Below are 23,406 nucleotides of genomic sequence, written 5' to 3' on the forward strand. Positions count from 1 at the left end.
AAGTAATATTTTTTCTAAGGATTTCGTATTTTATACGGAATCTTCCAAGTTTAGGTATATTTTGTGAACTCAGACTTTAAATTTGGTACGAAGCAACGTCTTATAGCACAGATAAAGGAAAAATTGCGAAAAGCATACATTTTTAGTTGCATCATATAAATTCTTCTCAATACGAAAAATACATTTTTGGCTGACACGTTGCGTATTACCGCCATGGTATTTTATATGGTGTAGTAGTTAGAGAGAGGACCTTTAGGTAGCATCTTGGTGGTGTTAATCATATCAAACTATCCATATACACTCATATTATCAGCTCTTTCTATTCCGCACAGGTGGTCGTCATGGGCAGCAGCACGACTTCCGACAAGACCATCAACACCAGCACCGACTCCGCGGCGACCGCACTCACCTCCGTCACGGGCACCGACGACTCCATGGACGCGGAGCCCGAGCCGGAACCGCCCACACACCCGCCCAACCTCATTGACAGCGACCCAGTACAGCAGGTAACAATAAAGGTTTCTTGACAGGCGAAAATCGCTGGATGGCGTTATTATCAAGAAGTTCGCTTGAAGTTAGTCTTGCTTGTGATTGGATCATTTCATTGTTAGCTTTAATTACTTTAAACTATTTGTTAAATAAAAAACCTTCGAATAGTGACTGTTAACCAAGGCCGTGGTTTGTCTGTTCTTCTGTGCAGCATTAAGTCTAGAGAATGGCATATATCTACCTCAATGAAGCCGACTTCAATATACGATTCGATATAATAGAATTTAAAACTTAATTGCAATTAGTGAAGTTGACTAGCTGACGTGACGTGTGTTTAAATTTAGGACGTTAGGCCTTACGAGAATAAAGCTGCAACAGTCCGCACCACCATTTCGAAAGATATATTTACATACAAAATACCTAACTACAGAGTATTTACAATTTCGATATCGCAATTTAACAACATTTATTTTGTTATTCAGCAGGACCCTCCAAGCACAGCCCCTCCCCACTACCACAGAGCGCAAGACAGCTGCGAAATCAACTCGCCAGCGTACACCAAGCCACAATCAGCAACCGACGTCCTAGAATCCCCCGACCAGGCCCAGCGAGATTCATCTTCGACGTTCCTCTCCCAGAACCTAGGAAAGAAAAGAGAAACAAGACAGTAGTCCAGGACAGCATACCCTCAACGTCTATACAGATCCCCTACGACTCAAAAATGGAGACGCCAAAGAGTCCGAAAGTGAGTCAGAGTAAATACGAGACGCATTTTAAGTTTGAGCCGGATAAGAGGAGAGGGAGTGAGGGGAGGAAAAAGAAGGAGAAAGAGTATTACAAGGATGAGGTGGCTAAGTTGAGGAGGCAGCTGGAGGGGACGGATGTTTTTACGGCGACGAGAAGACGATCGTCCACGCATCAGCATTCGGTGCCGCCCCCGGCTTCGAGAAGGCAATCTACTGGTAATAAAAAAAGTGATTGATACCATTTGTGATGATTTAGGGCCTAAGTTAGCTGATGTGGTTTGCAAGGAGAGGGTAGACGCCTATTGAAAAATAGTATAAAGGGGCGGCAACACGAATGGATCAATCTGGAGTAATTAGTTTCAAAAAAATGCGGCAATTATTTCGGTAATATCGCTTCTAATTGTTCCATACGTGTAAGTGTAGGAAGGTCTCGGGCGGGTCTTTATAGTAAGACGTTCCTACACTACTTACACGTATAATGATAGTGGTCAATTACATTGCGCGCCCTGTAATAGAACCTTTAAGAGTAAGTTTGGCTTTGCCAGCCATATTCGGGCACATAATAAACAATTCTAAAGGTTCGCCTTTGTCGGACACGACATGGAGGACATCATCATCAATTGTTCCATATATTCGATATTGCTCAATGTCGCTTATACCTACGAATTGCCGAATATCCAAGAAATTCAGGTCAATTTGTTTTCTATCTCGTATGCACTTATTTATTCTGCGGCTTCTACGTCACCCATCCGCGGGGAGAGCGAAGGCCGAGTGGAAATACAGCGGCGCATCGCGGCGAGGCGTGTGCCGGACTGCCGGCTGCCTCTGTTGTTGTGAAATGTGCATATCGAAAATACAAACTGAGACATGGATGCACAGAAAAACCAGAAAAAGAGACCAGCGCTGGGAATCGAACCCAGGTCCTCAGCAATCCGTGCTGCGTCCAGCGGTGGTGTAGGGGTTATAGCACGCAGCACGGATTGCTGAGGACCTGGGTTCGATTCCCAGCGCTGGTCTCTTTTTCTGGTTTTTCTGTGCATCCATGTCTCAGTTGGTTTTTCGATATGGTTTCACGGGATACCCGTAAAAGTAACAAATTTGGAGTTGAAATAAAAAATACAAAAAGACTCCAAATAACCAATCATAATAGTGAAATGTGCACGTGCGCGCGTGGTTCATTTAGAAAATTCAATTCGTGTCTGTACCGTTGCCCAGCAGTGGTGTAGCGGTATAGCACGCGACACGGAATGCCGAGGACCTGGGTTCGATTCCCAGCGCCGGTCTTATGTTTCTGGTTTTTCTGTGCATCTATATTTCAGTTTGGTATTTTCGATAATATGGGTTTTACGGGATGACCGTAAAAGTACGAAAAATTTGGAATTGGAATAAAAAATACAAAAACATTCCAAAAACCAATCTTAATTCATTTCATACTCTACATTACTGGTAATATCATTATTATAAGTCATTTTGTCAAATTATTTTTTTACTCTCTTGTTACTCTAGCGTCCATCTGGAGGGATTTGGACCTATTGCATATATTATTATATGTATACTGTTTTTTTTTATACGACTGGATGGCAAACGAGCAAGTGGGTCTCCTGATGGTAAGAGATCACCACCGCCCATAAACATCTGCAACACCAGGGGTATTGCAGACGCGTTGCCAACTTAGAGGCCTAAGATGGGATACCTCACGTGCCAGTAATTTCACCGGCTGTCTTACTCTCCACGCCGAAACACAACAATGCAAGCACTGCTGCTTCACGGCAGGATTAGCGAGCAAGATGGTGGTAGCAATCCGGGCGGACCTTGCACAAGGTCCTACCACCTGCAAAATACACCTGCTTATATTATAACTGGTCAATTTTGCAGCTGTTTCTTCATTTATGAGAGAGCTCCTTTACTTAGAAGCCTCCATATTTCTAATACCTAAAAAGAAAAAAAACCTTTTCTAGCGGCACAAGTCCACGTGACAGCCAACCCCTTAGACACCGCAGCGTCCATGCCAGCCGGTCGCACCACGATAGTGGTGCAGCAGCCGTCCCTATCGCTCGACTACGGCGGCTGCGCGACGATCCTCGTGCGAGACGGAGACGACACCAGGCGCAAGAGCCGCATCTGCAGCGACCACATCCAGCAGCTGCTGGATGTGACGAGCCAGTTCACGTCGGAAGACTTGCATGATTTTGACAAGAGGTAAGTTTCTATAAGATTCACCATCATAAACATTGAAGAGTTGCACTCTTGTCGATGGAGAGATTGCCACATAGCTTTTACTTTGTGGGGATGGCTACATTAGAGAGTGATCTTTCTCCAGGCAGATGGCGTGCCATGGGAAAGTTGAATATTTAGCAAACACACATCACTGAATCGAAAAATCGTCTTAACAACCCCCCAATGGTTTTTAAAGACCTATCCAACGACATCCCACATTATAGGAAAAGTCGAGGGAAAAAAAATCACCCCCACTTTACGTCTATGGGAGGTACCCTAAAAAAATTTTTTTAGATTTTTTTGTTTTACCACTGTTGGCGTGACTGATATGTATATTCATGCCGAATTACAGATTTCTAGTACTAACGGTCTCTGAGCTTAGCCGCGGACGGACAGACGGACAGACATGGCGAAACTATAAGGGTTCCTATAGTTGACTACGGAACCCTAATGAGACGTTATGCCGCTTGCACAGTCTAAGGTTAAAAAATGAAATGGTTAGCCTTCAAATTGAACCATTACATTTTCGTCGAACTCATTAAATTTAATTAGGGTCTGTATTCAGCATTTTTTTAATTGCAACATATTTTACAGTAATTTTATAAAAAATGATGCCATGTTAGGGCGCGTAGCAACTTGAATGTAATTACATTAACTATGTATGATAATGTATTAAGTGCATACATTGTTTAGAAAGAAGTTTACACAATAGCTAACACGTATAATATTTTATCTTGTATTGTAGGGGTAAGTGCTCATGCAAGTAAGGTTTCCAAACTAAAACTATGCTTTCATCTAGTCATAACATAAACTAAGATACTATATGGTACAGAAGCCTATTAGTCTAATGTCAATCAATTTGTGGCCGCCTCAACCAATCACAAACGTGATCCAATTGTCAAAGTTGTCAAACAGACTTGATGCTAGCGCCTGATAACCTGTCACAGAAACTCTTATTACAATTTTTTTACCTACATACTTTGCCTAACTTTCCCATAATATTGAAAGAAAAATTGATTCAAAATCAAATGCATCGATAAACCCAATTTGTCAAAATTAAACAAGCAATTCGACAGCATAAAATTTAAAACCATTATCTTTCCGTCATTCCTCGTGTACCCTCTCCTTTTAGAAAGATGAAAGATAAAAGGAAGCGTGTTTAAAATATAATAAAAGATAAAGATAATTCCGCTCGCTGCACGTTATATCATATTTTTATGAGATTTGTCACTCAAAATAATGAAAGGGGTGAGATGCGAGAGAATATTTATTTTGCTTTGTAGTGAGCGCCAGAGTAATAAGGTTTAGACGTCAAGGTTTTCAGTTCTTTTATTCTTCGTCCTGGCTTTATCGCTCGAATAAACTTTTTTGCGTGCTAGCTATGTAGACGACATCTTTGATGGGCGCTTCGGACTAGGATTTAATTTTAAGGTATGCTCTATTTTAGTATTTTCGCCCTGTATTAATGCTAACTGCTGCTCGCGACTTGTTTGTGAAGAATTGAATGAGTGGTTTATTAGTTGATAAAATGTATATCTATTTTGTAAACAGATATAACTTGTATACAGAGATAACTTAATAATACACGCATGCATGCCTATTCATACCAGCCAAAATGGCCGCCACTCAGCTTAATAATATTTTTTTAATTGGGAAGTTTCCTGGGTTAAAGTATAAATGTTAGGTATATTATTTAGAACGTCAGTCAGATATATAATTAGGAAAAATTAGACACGAGTCGACGGACTTGACGGATGGGACGGACTATCTTATCATCATCATCATCATCATCATCATCCCAGCCTACATATGTCCCACTGCTGGGCACAGGCCTACTCTCACAATGAGAGGGCTTGGGCCGTATTTCCCACGCAGGCCCAGTGCGGATTGGGAACTTCACACACACCATTGAATTGCTTCGCTGGTGTATGCAGGTTTCCTCGTGATATTTTCCTCACCGTAAAGCTCGTGTGTGGTAAATTTCAATTATGATTTCTCACATTCATGTGGAAAAGTCAGAGGTGCTTGAGAAGCGATAGGTCAAACCACTAGGCCACCACGGCTCTCTATCGACTATTTTATAATCAAAATATATACATTTTCGAAGTATCCTGTGCTTCGGTGACCATCCCAAGGATCTCATATACTTCTTTAGCAATTTTGCATCATACGTTCAAATTTTGTATTGTATTGTATTGTAAAACTCTTTATTGTACATAAAAACACATGAAAATAACAGAACACAGGATAATAAGATGTACAAAGGCGAACTTATCCCTTAAAGAGATCTCTTCGAGTTAGTTCCTAACCTTTCCAGTTAAATTTTGTTGCCAATATTTATTTTGTGAATCATAAAGACAAGTTAATTACCTTGTTTGTGCCACACAACTTTAAGTGTACCTTTTATCTTTGCGTTAAATATTCATAAGCGAGTTTCGTGGGTATTATGGTAGCTGTCACTCCACTGCGACAAATTCTCGCTTAATCCATATTAATCTTGTTGCGAGAACCACAGCGTACGGCACAGCTACTCCAGTTAGGTTTACTTTTACAGTGTTTCTTATTATATCCGCTACAATAAAACTAAAAATAGAATAATTTAAAAAAAATCGCACGGACGCATGCACGGAGATACGTAGAAGAACGAGGGTCAAAATTCAAAATTGTTTTTTGCATGTCACATTACAGGCATTAGGATGGAAAATTACAAACTAGGTATACGTGTGACGCCCTGATAGGGCACGGCAATACAAGTAATCAGAGGGTGCTTATTTTAATTGGAATGTATTTAACATGCATGGAAAAGAAAAATATAAACATATAGGTATAAAATTACACACTCAAATGAGACACATTTTAAGTTTTAGCCACATATGAACTCTAAGAACCATCCACCAGTCCTCGGCAAAAGAACTTACTCGATTTTGTCGTCGAAGAACTCATCCAGGCTATAGAAGCATTTATTGATTAGGTTTTTAAACGCCACAGCACTATCAATGTCTTTTAATGAATTCGGTAAATGATTGTAAATTTTTATTGTCATGTAGTGAGGGTTTGATTTTACTAATTTTAATTTGGAAAATTGTGTCACCGACAGCAAGCCAAGCAAACTAGATCATTGAAGTGGCAATGGGCAGGCCAGATAGCACCAAGAACAGATGGCGATTGAAGCCATAAAATTCTGGAATGGAGACCACGGGTCGGCAAGCACAGGCGCAAGGTGACCAACGAGATGGATTGATGATCGGGTTAAAGCCGCGTTCACGGTGGATGCTGGCCGCTTCCAACCGAAGCAACTGGAGGTCTATGGGGGAGACCATGACCAATAGTGGACGTCCTACGGCTGATATGATGATGATGACAATGGCTGATATGATGATGAAAAAATGAACAAAGGTTCATTGATATGTGAAATGTGTTTTATTCTGTTGATTTTTCAGTTAATTTTTTTTTATACGTCTGGATGGCGAACGAGCAAGTGGGTCTCCTGATGGTAAGAGATCACCACCGCCCATAAACATTTGCAACACCAGGGGTATTGCAGATGATGTATTGTTAATTGTAAAAATGCAATGGCAATAAATACATATCACTTGGAAGATGTTTAACAATAAATTAAATAAGTTTTTGGTAAAAAAAACATTTTTAATGCAAGTTTTTTTTGCTGACTTTACTTTTTGTTGACTATACTTGTATTTTCACCCAAACTACATTTGAATACCAAATTTCAAGTCGATGCCATTAACCGTTGAAGAGTTCCGTCCTGTGGAGACGATCCTGGCCGGACTACAAAGATGTCGCTATCAGATTATTGTATTATCACCAGATTTACATAAGTTTACCCAATTTCAAATCGATCGGACTACTGGAAGTAGGTCAAATTTAGCTTGCAAGATTTGACCCAAATAAATAAACGCACAGGGCAAGTTTAAAAAGCTTGTAAAAATTTAACTTGCTAGGTTTAACCCAAATAAATAAATAAACAAATAAATAAACGAGCAGGGCCATTAAATAAAAGCTTGTAAAAATGGGCAGAAATTTCGAAGTTTTCTTTCCTTTGCAGCAGCTGCACTGGCTGCTGTGGCGTCCCACAGAGGTCCGGATAACAATGTTTTGCGATGAATTATATTATCCGGCACGAGCGAGGGATTTTATTGCTTTCGTATCACTTAACCTGTTTACTATCACTAAGCAATAAGCGCTTTATCACCACCGACTTTACATTCGCTGTCCTTACGAAGAGATTTTGCATCCCCTATGTATCTTACAAGGGATTTATCATTGGGAATGCTCTGAGAAGTACTTAGTTCGATCTATTTCCTGTTGCTAAATTTCTCTATCGCGTCACCCGCAACCGACTTTCCACCCTCACCGCTTTAATATCTAGCAGTTCACTGCAGTTCGTTCTTAGCGGAATTTTGCCACGCACGGTACTTTGGAATCAACTGGCAGCGCCAGTATTTCCAGACCGGTAGAACTTGGAGAGGTGTGGCAGTGCTACCTTCATTTTTACACTTTTGTAGATATTGGTAATTAATCCATTATATCTGTGATCTACTCTTGCTTTCTGTAGTGATTGATGAACTGCCCAGGTCTCCACACTGTCAAACGCTTTCTTATAATCGACGAAAGCCAACCACAACGGCATTTGATACTCAGTAACCTTTTCTATTAGTACCTATTCTCATTGTCAGTATGTGGTCCATGGTGCTGCTGTAGCCCCTTCTAATCCCCGCTTGCTCTTTAGGCTGGTAGAAGTCAAGTATGTTAGTAAGACAATTTGTAATGACGTTAGATAAAATTTAGCCCAAATGGCAATGGGCGGAACAAATTGCCCGAAAAACCGATTCGTGGTGTAGAGTTGTACTGAATGGGAACAGAATAGACCAGAGGACAGACCGCAAATGAGATGAAAAGACGATATAAAAAAAGGTGGCGGGCAGCAACTGGACTCTAACTGCCCAAAATAGATCGGATCGGAGATCGGAGTTGGATCGGAGGTTGAAGGAGGCCTACACCAAGAATTTGGTAGAAGAAAGCTGAGAAGAAGAAAAAGAGAACTTAGAAATCTTCAAAGAACGAGCCTATTCTTTTCTCAAAGGACCGTACCAGTAATTCAACTTATGTTATGCTGTCTTTAGGTGGCGGTGATTGGTTTTCATCAGATGACCTACCTACTCCGTTTGCCTCTTATATAAAAAAGGCATTACCTTCAGTCGAAAGACGTACTCTGGCCAGAAAGTGTCCACGTAATGTAGGGTCTACCCTAGCTGCGTCTCCTGTTACGTGGTTACTATTCAAGATCACATCCCCTCCGGCCGTTGTCATATGTTAGTCAATTCGATTGAAGACGCAAACCAAACGAAAGTAACCTTGCATTTTTGTCTGTGACTTCTTCACGCTGAAACCGTTAAAGCAATTAGGTAATATTATTACTCTGTCCTTTTTGTGCGAGACCCAAGGAACTATTAGTATAAGGAAACCTCGACATGTTCCACCCTCATAGCAAAAGCGTTAAGCCTTATACACGCTCGTTAATTGAGTGCTAAATTGCTGCAAATTTGCTTATGAAGAGCGTCAAACGAGGTGTAATCACGTCTTATTAATAGAAACCGCAAGCTTAAGTCTTGAGACCACTTAAATCGACAGATAATAAATAAAAATTAAAAAAAAACCCTGGTGGGTTATAACTACGGTAAATCTGTCGACGTTCTGATCAGAATTATGGACTGAAATGATACCAGAATGACATTGTACATGATGTCTTAGGAAAAAGTAATCTCACAAAAGTGATTTTAGCATACATAGGGGCTGTTGCACCATCCATTGATTAGCGTTAACCGACGGTTAAATGTGATGCCGTTTCCGTCTATTCGAACTAAACAAATAGAGACGGCATCACACCTAACCGCCAGTTAACGCTAATCAATGGATGGTGAAACAGCTCCATAATCTTTGATAGATTACTGAAAGAATCCGCTCCATTTACGTAACTTTTCTAAGAATTCTTAAGGAAACAGGAAACTCATTAAATCTAATTATTCATCAAAACTGATGCTATTTGCATCTAGGGGCACGGCAGTGCCTCTGCCAAGTTGAGCGCAAGGCAAGTGTCGTACCATCTTTTCCTCTAATCATTTCGGCGTATTTTTACGTTTCTGCCTTGCAGCACTGGAGTATTGGAAGGCTGAAATTCTACTCATTTGATAAGCTAAAACTATTTTTTTAAACCTATAATTTCATGATTGGTTATTTGGAGTCTTTTTGTATTTTTTATTTCAACTCCAAATTTGTTACTTTTACGGGTATCCCGTGAAACCATATCGAAAATACAAACTGAGACATGGATGCACAGAAAAACCAGAAAAAGAGACCAGCGCTGGGAATCGAACCCAGGTCCTCAGCAATCCGTGCTGCGTGCTATAACCCCTACACCACCGCTGGACAGGAATTTAGACACAAATTTTTCCTATGCATACATATCTCAGGCAGGTTGCTTATTTCTACTACGCTACTTATGCAGCAGCACTAGCGACATCTATGTTTTCGCTCTCATCGAGAGACGTCACATTCTATCGGAACCAACCGCTCACCCAGACAAGAGATGTCGCTACTAAGCAATCAAATTATGATTGGTTATTTGGAGTCTTTTTGTATTTTTTATTTCAACTCCAAATTTGTTACTTTTACGGTATCCCGTGAAACCATATCAATAATAATAATTTCACTTAAATAACTTAACATGTCTAAAAGTTATTACGCAAATTTGGTACTGACTGATTATCAAAGTCAGATAGTATTTCTACATTACTTAGACACCTACAATTTGGCACAGAGTTCGCATTTACCTATTAAATGTAAGGTACAAAATATGTAACGATGTCTGCTACAATATTTTCAATGGCACAAGAACAACTCGTTTGAAAATCCACGAAAGTCCAGATTTTAGCTAAAATTTAGTCGTTTTCTTATATCCTCGTCTAGACTTAGCTGTTTATGAAATTTTGCTACTTTTTATGGACAAATTATCTCAAACAAAACTTGGCACGTTTTTTACGCAGTGTTTTTATTAGGTTTCTATAAGTAGACAGTATAACATTATTATTTTCAAGATTTATATCCTCTTTCATTGTGGTCGCTTACAATGAAGAATACTTACTCGCCCAAAGAGCGATGGAGCGAGCTATGCTCGGGGTTTCCGTAATGTGATCAAATCAGGAATGAGGAATCAACGAGAGAAGTCAGTCACTTGCTCATAGAAATGATGCCGCTATACGAGCTTTTTTAAAAAAATATGACGTTACAAGCTTGCCCGTAACTTCCTTCTTGTGGTATTCGGTTATCGCGCGATGTTCCCTCGGGAACTGTGCATTTTTCCGGGATAAAAAGTAGCCTATGTCACTCTCTGGCCCATAAACTGTTGCGACTTATAACCTTTTGTAAACACCCTATTATGTACACAGTTATAACAATAAAGTTTATTTCTATTTCTATTTAAACTATCTCTATGCCATAAATCACTTTAATCCGTTGCTCCGTTTCAACGTGAAAGACGGACAAACATACAAACACACACACTTTCACATTTATAATAGTTAATAGTATGGATTTAGAGAAATCCAATATGCAGAAAAAAACAAGCATTACATTTGAAAAGAAAGAAACAGTAGAAAAAAACATCAAATCTTTATCGCAAATACAAACTGAGACATGGATGCACAGAAAAACCAGAAAAAGAGACCAGCACTGGGAACCGAACCTAGGTCCTCAGCAATCCAAGGATTCAGCAAGGATTGCTGAGAACCTGGGTTCGATTGCCAGTACTGGTCCCTTTTTCTGGTTTTTCTGTGCATCCATGTCTCAGTTTGTATTTTCGATATGGTTTCACGGGATACCCGTAAAAGTAACAGATTTGGAGTTGAAATAAAAAATACAAAAATACTCCAAAAACCGATCATAATCAAATCTTTAGTATAAATTACGCCCCAACCAGCATAATGTTATGGCTAATTATAACTAAACACAAAAACATATTCATATACCGTGACTACACGAACACCAGCGGAAAGAGGTTCACATACTCGTAATAACACTGTACCTAATGCAAGTTACGGATTCACTCTTGCATCGAACAACATTATTAGTACATTACTGTCGAGCCCAGGAAAAAGCAATCCGTGTATGAGTAGAGTTTGACGTCAATAAATACGAATCCATGAATTGCCATTTCCGAGTCCAATATTTAATGCGAAGAAATAAAAGAAAATTGTTAAAATATAAAATTAAATGCTTTAAAAAGGTGGCCATAAACTACCCGCCATACTTGTTTATTTTTTAAAGTACACGGCAGGACTCTTAGTGCCATTTCATTAGAAACAATAATGTAATTAATAAAAAAAAATAGGTACATATATCAATAAAAAATATTAAGTTAAGTGCAAATAAAGCTTTGTATCACTAAACTACGGTTTAAAGTGCTACTACTGAAATCTTTTGAGTTACTCGTAATTCAGCCATTTTCTTTTGTTAAGTACCAGTTTTTCGGTTTCATTGTGCTTAAACTCGAAATATTAAAAAAAAACTAAAGACACTGTTCGAGACATTTTTAAAGACGATGTTTCTTCCTAAACTAGGACTTAAAAAGAAAAAAGTTAGAGGGAATTTCATCGTCAGGCTGTTTAAATGAGGGCTATCGTTTTTGTCTCACTAGATGGCGCACTGTAGCGTGAGGTTGTTAGTATGGCTTTCAAAGTCTGTTATTACGGGCGTGAAAACAAAGTTTACATTAAAATCATATTTAATACACCTTAAAACCGTACCATAAAAATATCGAGCATGCCACAGTGTTGCATAGTCCCCGTTTTGTTCGGAAAAAAGGGAGGACAAAGGTTTCCGAAAGACAAAACTGTCTAAAAACCCCGGATTGACCCGGAACGTATATTTGCCATAATTAATTTCAGATATTGCAAAATATTCACAAAATTATTCTAATTATAAATAAACCCGCGTAGCTCACCCAAAAACTATGAGATTTGACATTTCGGAGACCTCACGCTACACTAGCGCCTCTAGTGGCGAATTCACACGCGATAGCCCCCATTGACTGACCGTAGTCAAAACGAGAATTTAAACAGTAAGAAAACTGTATGGTAATGGAATCTCATACAATTTCCCAGCCTCAGGCTTTTTTAATTTGTAGGGTAGTTATAATATATAGGATGGGCCATATCACATGGCAAAATGAGGAGTTATTAAATGCCGTATTGTTGTCCCCAGGTATGGAAGCCCCCACCACTTCAGATCGCAGTCAGTGAAGGCGGCGCGCTCGCGCACCGGCGAGCGGCAACTCCTGGGGCTGCCGCAACAACGCGCCCGCGTGGCTTCCATGCCCAACACTGGGGTCGAGGAGGAGTACTACAGACTGAGGCACTTCAGTATTACTGGTATGTGCTAACCCGTTTACCTTTACTTGCCCGAATTTCACTTGCCATACCAACGTTTGCCATAAAATATATAGAACCGTGCTGTTTTAAGGATTTTTTAAAATGTCATAATATATAATGCAGTAGGTTAGGTTAGGTTAGTTTAACATCAACTCGGAAGAAATTACTATTTCAGAAATAAATTACTTTATGGCAAATGAAAATTCTAGAAAACGATACATTCGGGCAAACGATAGAGAACCGTGCTAACCATGTAAGTGGCAGCAGCCGCTAACGATGGGCCTCATGAGGAAGCTCAAAGGCACTCAGAGGGTTATGGAGAGGTATATGCTCGGGGTCTCTGCGGAATAGAATCAGAAATGATCCGTAGTAGAACTAAGATTACCGATATAGCCCGAAGGATTGCGAAACTGAAGTGGCAGTGGGCGGGGCACTGCTCGCAGGACTGATGGCCGATGGGGTCAGAAGGTTCTCGAATGGCGTCTGCGGACCGCGAGACGAGCTGTTAGTCGGCCTCCAATAAGATGGAGCGACGACCTGGTTTTAAACGTGGGATCGCGGTGGATGCGCAAAGCACAAGACCGGTCTGAGTGGTGAGCCTTGGGGAAGGCCTAGTTATGTCCAACAGCGGAGGTCTTTTGGCTGACATGATGATGATGAGTGAAGGCTACATTATTTCCGCCCCATAAGTACCTTTCTAAAATAATAATTTGATCTGTATACGTATAATAATTGAATTTGACTTTGAATGACTACGAAAAAAGAGTATAAATAAGTACTTAGTACATTACCTACTTGGCTTGGCAAGTCGCCCTATCACTACTAAACCGATTTTGATGGAACATGTCTAAGAACTATCGCTAGAAAACCTGCTTTCAAATAAAAAACGGCATTCAAATCGGTCCATCCGTTTACCCTTTATTTTCAAAGTCAAAGTCAAAGTCAAAGATTTATTTGTTCAAAAAGCAGGTTACATGGTTAACAGGTGTTATGCCAACATTTGAAAGTTCACCACTTTTTGCCGCTTACACGGCATACAAATATTATAACAAGAGATTTTCATCTACATGTAGGTACCTACCTAATTTATGCTGTTTTTTTTTTTTTTTTAATTATCGTCTACATTATTTGATACATCATTACGATTTCATTATTCGGATTACACAATAAAATGAAGAAAACATTCTATACAATAAAAAATTACGTAATTAATTCATGCATTGTTCAATTCTATGTCATTTAAATATTCCTGTATGTCATAATAGCACTTGTCTTTCAATATTTTACATATTCTATTTCTAAATATGTTAGGTGGTAGTGTTTTTAGATATTCAGGCAATTTATTGAAAAATTTGACTGCCATGCAAAATACACTTTTTCTGAACAGGGCACAGTGTGCTCGTGGAAATATGTGCCTATTTCTTAGTCGAAGATTAAGTTCAGGGTTAGGTTGATGCTTCTGAAAACGATCGTGATACTTCTTCTTTTTGTTATAATTATTTTTAAATTTAATTCTAATTTGATTTTGGCTGACAATGTATTGTAATTTACCACTATCATATACCTATATATTTTTTTGTATACAATTTGACGATCCTTTTGTGAATTTCTTATAATTACTTGACATGTATTTTGTTTATTGGTGGTAGATTTTTTTTGACATTCATAAGTGCTTGTTATAGCCTAAATAAAATAATGATATTTTGACTTTGACTTTTGTATTTTTGCATTAGGTAATAAATAAATCTAATCTAATCTAAGACCTACGGTGCCACAGACAGACACACATAGCGGTCAAACTTTTACGTCGGGGGTTAATAATAATAATTTATTTCAGATTTTCAGATACATAGATTGTTAGTTACAAAGCACTTATAAAACTACGTTAGTTTTTTTTTTCGACTGTATGGCACACGAGCAACAAGTGGGTCTCCTGATGATAAGAGATCACCACCGCCCATAAACATCTGCAACACAGATGCGTTGCCAACTTAGGGGGCTAACATGGGATACCTCAAGTGCCAGTAATTACACCGGCTGTCCTACTCTCCACGCCGAAACACAACAGTGCAAGCACTGCTGCTTCACAGCAGGATTAGCGAGCAAGATGGTTGTAGCAATCCGGGCGGACCTTGCACAAGATCCTACCACCTACAACAAAATAAAAAAGGGTTTTACGTCGAGCCGGGTTTACGGGTTTAAGGGTTTTAAGTGCCGCAAAATTGTAAACGTCTTTATGTTCAGTTTTCAGAGTGCCATCTTGATCATTTGTCACTCAGGTAAGGGCGTGGTGAACAGAGGCGACTCTCTCCGCTCCAGAAGATCCAGGTCGAACACTTCAGTAGCTTCCAGCGCTTCCAGCACAGAAGCCGTCAACCGGGCTTCTGCGCCGTGCTCTCTGGCGTCCTCCAGGTAAGAACTGCAGGGCTACTACGAAATTCGAAAATCGAAGTACATATCGTACCGTCCCTCTCACTCTAGTATTAGGTAATATACGTGTCGGCGGGACGGTACGATACGAACTTCGATTTTATTTTCGTAGTAGCCCTAGAGAACTTGCAAAGAGTTTATACTTAGGTTGTACCAGAGTTGAGGTCGCGCACACAACATGCCATGTTGACAGCGGAATTTCGACATTCGCTCATTCATTTCATTCATTCTTCTTTAATGCAATCAGTTCTTCTTGTAGCTTTACCTATGTGTGTGAGAGAGAGAGAGAGAAACATTTATTTACACATATTCGACACACATAAAAATACATTAGATGAAAAGAATTAAAAAATAACATCGAATAGTATAAAGTGGGGCCCACTCAGCATAATCCATTTTTTTATGTGTAATCCATTTACTTCAACTCTCGTGGCTCTACCTAATCTTATACCCACATGCCCTGATAATCAATCCAAAGGGGGTTGTGATATCCGGGGAACTTACAAGGCTGGATCAAGGGGGGTCAAAGGGGGTTATGACCTCCTGGGCCCCGGCCTGGGTCTAGGACAACATTAGATATTTTTCTGAACTCATTGATTTTAATAAAATTAATCATATTTCAGCCACAAAAGAAGACGATTCATTTAGTTATAATATACATAGCGGCACAAAATTTGGTCCACTCTGCGTTCAAAATCTATTACTGCATACATTTGAGGGCCAGATTTTTGCCGCTCAGTATATACGAGTATAACTAGAATTTGCCCATGTGACCTCCCCCCCCCGGGTATAGAGTTAGACCCACCCTGGCGAACTTACTCGGGAACGTTGTGACAAAAGTGGAAAGAAGAGACTGACCACACAGCATTGGGAAATACCTTTGGCATTAAGTAGACAAAGGTTTAAGAAGAATGATTCGAGGAAAACTCTGTACAAGAATGGTTGAAAAGGGTCCCCCTGAAAAACAGCGTTGCAGCATTTTTTTTTTTATTCGACTGGATGGCAAACGAGCAAGTGGGTCTCCTGATGGTAAGAGATCACCACCGCCCATAGACACCTGTAACACCAGGGGGATTGCAGATGCGTTGCCAACCTAGAGGCCTAAGATGGGATACCTCAAGTACAGTAATTTCACCGGCTGCCTTACTCTCCACGCCGAAACACAACAGTGCAAGCACTGCTGCTTCACGGCAGGATTAGCGAGCAAGATGGTGGTAGCAATCCGGGCGGACCTTGCACAAGGTCCTACCACCTGCCTGCAGCATGCTGCAACACTAGCTGAGTGGGGACGTTTTACACTATTCAACACTAATGTTGTAAGTAGACGGGAAGCAAATTGTTTGTCTGTATTTTAACTTTTAATTTGTGTTATTTTTTTTTTGCGTGTCAAATTTGTGTTCTCTCTCTCTCTCTGTGGATATAAATTAGCACTAATTGCCTTGTTACCCAGAGACTCGTCAGCGGGCCTAAGCGCGTACCGAGTGTTGGTGCTGGGCGGTCCCGGTGTTGGCAAGTCCAGCCTCGTCGGCCAGTTCATGACTTCGGAGTACCTGCACGCTTATGACACCAGCATAGGTAATAAAGGCCATGGTTTGTTAACCAATTTAGGGTGAAGCCAGACGAGCGTAATTATTTGAATTCTGAGTCACTTATTTTCGGTCGCGTAATTTCGGTTGCATTCGGTTTTATACAAAAGTTCAGTTTGTGCCACACAATCATATTCTATTATAGTGTGAGCTAACTTTGGGGGGCGGCAGACTTGAACTTGCCTTCAAAATCCAAAAGCTTAATGGTTACTTGACCTGAAATGTATATTTCAGAACTAAATTATTGTTATTATTATTTTAAAATTTATGACGGTGGAAGCATTCTACACTTCCACTGAACGTAGATATAGTTTAGATATAGTAACCCCCTTATTCATAAACGACAGTCAAACCTATTTTAGTTAAAATGCCGCTAAAATTCGTTTGTCCTTAGCTGTCACTTCGACATATGTATTTGTTAGAAAGGGACAAAGCATTTGTTAGTTAACATAGGCTTGTTAAGTTTTATTAATAAGGGGGTTAGTGTTTAGTATTGTAACTAAGGGACCCCATACATCCCTGTATTATTATTATTATTATTTTTTTGTATTTTTTTTTCTTTAATTGTTTACTATAGTTTTTAAGTATTTTATTTGTAATTATATTATTATGAAAAAATGACTTTCTGCCAAGTTTCTTGCGGCGCATTCTTCTTGGCAATGATGGTCTTTCCGAAAGCGCTGGTAGTTTAAAAAATGACGTGTAAAAGTGCCCATTGCGGCAAGATTGCGGCCTATTTACTGAATAAATGATTTGAATTTGAATTTTTTTGAATTTGTGTTCGATATTATACCAAAAAATGAGGAACGATGCCCGATCGAGACTTGAATGAGAGCTATCACGTATGAATTCGCCGCTAGAGGCGCTGTGTAGCGTGAGGTTTCCGAAATGTCAAATCTCATAGTTTTTGGGTGAGCCACGCGGTTTATTTATAATTAGAATAATTTCTTGAATATTTTGCATTACCTGAAATTAATTATGGCAATTATGCGTTACAGGGCAATGAATGTCTGTGTTTTGAGACAGTTTTGTCTTTCAGACACGTTTGTCCTAACTTTTTTTCCCGAACAAAACGGGACTACGCAACACTGTGGTTGCTCGATATTTTTATGGTACGGTTTTAAGGTGTATTAAATATGATTTGAATCTAAACTTTATTTTCGTAATAACAGACTTTGAAAGCCATGGAGCCATCTAGAAAGACAAAAAAGATAGCCCTCATTTAAGAACAGTTTAAGCTGGATCCACTTGTATCATTTTGCCGATCACAATCACAACCACTCCGTGCATTACATAGAATAAGACCCATTTAAATTGTGTTGATTTTGAAAGCTGTTCCAAATTTGAAACTCATTACAGTACTATTATTGATACTGTTATGAACATTACGTTATTGTCTACTACCACAGACAAGAATGTTGTCATAGTAAAATCGGTTGTTTAATACTGGTACATGAAACTGTTAAGTACATGAAACAGCAACTCGCAAACTTTCCTTGTCGCTGTCACTTCGTCTTTGAACTTGATATAATGACAAAGGAGATGTACAATGACAAGGTACTAAAGTATAACGATATCTTTGAGCTTGACGTACTTACGAACATCGCAAGTTAAATAAAACCTCGTAAAAATAGACAATGACCGTCATATCGGATCATTTCCACGTTTCTTATCACGATTTCATCCTATGACGAGGGTTATTTGATTCCAGAGATAGATAACTTCGTCAAGATGTTACTTTTGAGAAGTGAACGAATTCTTTACATACAAGCTTTATTCACATTCAATTTTTATTCACTTTTAGTGGCGGTTTGACTTAAAATTTGGCTTAGGTACAATACAATAATCTGGTAGTGACATCCTGGTAGTTCGGCCAGGATCGTCTCCGCAGGACGGAATTCCTCAACGGTTAATGGCATCGAATCGACTTAAAAAAAATACAATAAACCTAAAAATTTAAAATTACATGGCAATGCATGAAAAATAAAAGGTACCTAGTAAGTGAACAATTGTTTCCACTGTTGCTATTTCATTTCCTCGCCATCGAAGCAGCAGTGTAAAACTCGAGCATTAAACCCATTTTCCCCTCGACTCGTAAAATGGCTCGTTTTATGCTCTCGTTGTACAATCTACTATTATTTATTGTGTAGACGACGAGTCTGGCGAGCGATCTGTCTGCGTGCTGTTGGCCGGCGAAGAGTCGGAGATCACATTCATGGATGCACCCTCGGACCAAGTCGTTGTGAGTATAATAGAGATCCTAGCCCATTCAGACGATGCGAGAATTTGCGACGATTGAGGCACAATAAATTCGGTTTATCTAATACCGCAACGCAACGTAGTTAAACTTGCTTGCAAGTTCTCGCATTGTCAAAGTGCTTTTAGTTAATGTTATGATGGCTTTATTATTATTACTAGCCTATTCAATATTATAATATAATAACTTATTTATAGGGCCTAATGGGAACTCTAAAAATACACGGACCAAAAAGCCGTTCAAAAACAATACAATACAATACAATACAAAGACTCTTTATTGTACACCAGACATAGTAAGCGATACAGAAAACAGATACACAGAAAAAATATTACAAGGTGAGCAATAGGCGGCCTTAAAAAAACATTAAAATTAAAATTATTTCGTAAAATCAACAATAATATTTAAATATCACGGGACACTTGACACCAATTGACCTAGTCCCAAACTAAGCAAAGCTTGTACGGTGGGTACTAAGCAACGGATAAACATACTTATATTAGATAAATACATATAAAACATCCAATACCCGCGAACAACCATTCTTATTTACAAATACATCTGCCCGACCGGGAATTAAACCCGGGACCTCAAGCTCCATAGTCAGGTTCTCTAACCACTTGGCCAGCCTGGCGTCCTCGTGGGCCCTCGCGTACTTTATAAAGGACAAAGGACCAATTAACACTAAGAATAACGGCCGAATGTAGGTACTTCATAAAGTACAAATTGTTAATTGAAAAAATAATCTAAAGAAATTGGAAATAATATCCAAAACAACAAAGCTAGTAAACCACGTCTAGGGCGTAAGTAAAAATGTCTGTTAATAAAGTCAGGTCCCAGGAGGCTATAAAATACCTACATAAACTCGTGGAGTGCCTACTATCGAGTGCGACAGTTATGCTGTCCCTGTCTGATTGGAGCTATCCGTCGTCAACTCAGAAATGTTTTATTATTTGAGCATTCTTTGAAATACTAGGGATAGCGTCTATAAAAATGCGCTTCAAATTATAAAACTCGGTCAAAGGGAATATAGGTGAAATATGCTGAGTACGCCATGCATATTTTATTTTGGGTCCCCTGCGCTATAACGAAGTGACAATAGAGCGAAGGGTCTATCGCTACCACAGAATAAAATAATGAGATGATAAAACCATCACGCCACTAACTTTTTGATAAAAAACCGGCCAAGAGCGTGTCGGACACGCCCGAAATAAGGTTGCGTAGCCATTTCGTATTTTATACGGAATGTTCCCTAGTTTAGGTATATTTTATACCTTAGGCTGCTATTTACTCTTAAACTACTAATAATTCTCAAGCAAACTTAACCGTTATAGTTTTCCTTGAATGTTTAATATACTTACTATCATCCTCATTTTTTTCAAATTTTTCCACCCACCGATTTAGATTTTAGAGGGGGGACGCTCGATTTTAAAGAAAATTTGCACTTTAAAGTTGAGTATTTCGCAAAAAAATCAATGAATCGAAAAATCGTCTTAGCAAACCCCTAATGGTTTTAAAAGACCTATCCAATGATATCCCATACTATAGGGTTGGATGAGAAAAAAAAAATCCCCCACTTTACGTCTATGGGAGGAACCCTAAAAAATTTTTTTTTTTAATTTTTATATTGTACCATTTCTCGGCATAGCTTACATATATATCCGTGCAAAATACAGCTTTCCAGCATTGATAGTCCCTGAGCAAAGCCGCGGACGGACAGACAGACAGACAGACATGGCGAAACTATAAGGGTTCCGTTTTTGCCATTTTGGCTACGGAACCCTAAAAATCTGGCCAAGTGCAAGTCGGGCTCGCGCACCGAGTGCTTACGAGTAGTGTGAATTTGTATGTATCTATGAATGACCAGTGTTTTCAGAGCTATTATCCTAAGCAAAATGTAACGCGGTGTGGGGTTATTTTAGATGGATACTGACATAAACATACCGACAAAAATCTGTCTTTTTGGGTTCCGTAGCCAAAATGGCAAAAACTGAACCCTTATAGTTTCGCCATGTCTGTCTGTCTATCCGTCCGCGGCTTTGCTCAGGGACTATCAGTGCTAGAAAGCAGTAATTTTGCACGAATATATATGTAAACTATGCCGACAAAAGGGTAAAATAATAGTATTTTATGCAACTGTATCGTAATAGGGGTCCTTAAAACATGAGTGTGGGTTACGCCTCGGCTACGCCTCGTTTCATAATAGGGTCACATGAGTGTTTTAAGGCAGTGTTTTACGTACAGTTGCATACAATATTTTATCTATATCCATATATTAAATCCTCTATCATGTGTTCCGTGAACCATTGAGAATGACCTGCATTAACGGAACTAGGTAGGTATGTCTGCCCCACGAGCTGCGCGCGCGACCACCTGCTGCTGCAGCACGTCCACGTGCACGTGGTCGCGGCGCCTCCCCCCCCCCCCGTGCTGTAATGATGTATGAGTATCGTAATGACCATTACGATACAGCCGTGTTCATAATAGAATCCAATGTCGTAATGCTGGTCATTACCTATCGTTATTGAACGCATAATTGAGGATTTACAATATGGGTGTAGATTTACATGTGGGTAGGTCTTTTAAAATTATTAGGGGTTTGCTAAAATGATTTTCGATTCAGTGATTTGTTTGCAAAATATTCAACTTTAAAGTGCACATTTTTATTAAAATTGAGCGTCCCAAATCTAAACCGGTGGGTGGAAAAATATGAAATAATTCAGGAAGTATAACAAACTTACAAGGAAAACTATAACAGTTAAATGTTCTTGAGAATTATTAATAGTTTAAGAGTACATAGCAGCCTAAGGTATAAAATATATCTAAACTTGGAATATTCCGCACAAAATACGAAATCCTTAGAAAAATATTACTTGATTTTTTCGTAATGGCTACGGAACCCTATTTCGGGCGTGTCCAACACACTCTTGGCCGGTTATTTGGTTGTGCTACAAGAGTTACATCTATGTCTAAGTTTCTACGATGGCCGAAAATGCCTTATAGGTTTTTCATTATTTCGTAATACAGACAAACGGACAACAAAGTGAGCCTATTTAAGGATTTAGTTTTGAAGTATAAAACCATAGAAGGGTCGATTTTTTCTTGTACCTCGTTGCCATGGTTCGGTCCCCTGGACAACTCTTTAAAACCACGAGTTTCTATGTTTTCTGTGGTCAAAATTCATCGAGTATAAATTGTTGTCCTAGTAACAAGCTCATTATTTTATAGACTATCTCCTAAGTATATTAGTCGCATTTATCAAATCAGTTTTTTTAAGACACTCTGTCACTGTCGTCTCTTGGACAACGGGACAGAAAAACAAACAAGAAAAAGTTGATTGACCCAGAAACACAAATAGACAAAGGTTTTACGACTTGAATGAATGAATGAATAAAATTTATTCCGAAACAACAACAACAACAACAAAAAACAGATTACAAATTTCTTAAATCTAAAAGTGTATTGTGGCAGTTGTCCCAAAAAAGGAGACCACTCAGCATGAGTCGAGGCAGGGGGCCACGACGCTAATTTTCAGTGGGTCCTATAATGAGTATCCTAAAACTAAAAACTAAAACTAACGGACTCCTATCTAAATATATTTGACTATTCTGTTTGTACTCGCACAGTCTAGGTTATTTGTCTGCGATTACCAAACCAGAAATTAGACTGACATAATTGAAAAATAAATAGTAGGTACATAGACAGAGAGACTTATAGAAGATAGGCGTGGTTACACGTATGCATGTATAAATGTATGTATGTGTGAAGGTGTGTTGTTTACCAGTGTTTTCTGTTCTGCTTACTATGTGTTGGTGTTCAATAAAGAGTTATTGTATTGTGTACTACCCTAAAATTACCAAAAAATTACCAAAATTAAATTCATGACTTCTGGTCATTGCTTGCATTGCTGGCATTGGCTGCATGGAAATACTTAATTACACCGGACCTCCATGAAGTTGGTCGATGTAAGATAAAAATAAGTCATCAATGAGTCCGCCCCGCTCGTGGTGGAAACAGCTTTCTAGTGGTTATGCTTTCTCCCGCCGCAAAAAGAGGGGTGTTATAAGTTTGACCGCTATGTGTGTCTGCGTGTGTGTCTATCTGTGGCACCGTAGCACTTTAACGGGTGAACCGCTTTTTTTATTTGAAGTTTTTTTTCCAGCTATGGTTTCTAGACATGTTTTATCAAAATCGGTTCAGCCGTTTTGTGATATTGAACTTTGAAGTCGCAAAGTCGG

The 23,406-nt window shown here is 39.2% G+C and overlaps 1 protein-coding gene across 1 annotated transcript in view; it reads left to right on the forward strand.

Moving 5' to 3' along the window:
- LOC141441719 (uncharacterized) overlaps nt 1-23,406 on the forward strand; it is a 162,232-nt gene that overhangs the window by 127,315 nt on the left and 11,511 nt on the right. Inside the window, 8 exon segments of the mRNA XM_074106546.1 lie at nt 333-506; nt 975-1,077; nt 1,080-1,451; nt 3,194-3,434; nt 12,729-12,895; nt 15,175-15,307; nt 16,776-16,900; nt 19,062-19,153. Of these exon segments, the coding sequence (XP_073962647.1) occupies nt 333-506; nt 975-1,077; nt 1,080-1,451; nt 3,194-3,434; nt 12,729-12,895; nt 15,175-15,307; nt 16,776-16,900; nt 19,062-19,153 (1,407 nt within the window).

This window comes from Choristoneura fumiferana, chromosome 24, assembly GCF_025370935.1.
Source record: "Choristoneura fumiferana chromosome 24, NRCan_CFum_1, whole genome shotgun sequence".
NCBI lineage: Eukaryota > Metazoa > Arthropoda > Insecta > Lepidoptera > Tortricidae > Choristoneura > Choristoneura fumiferana.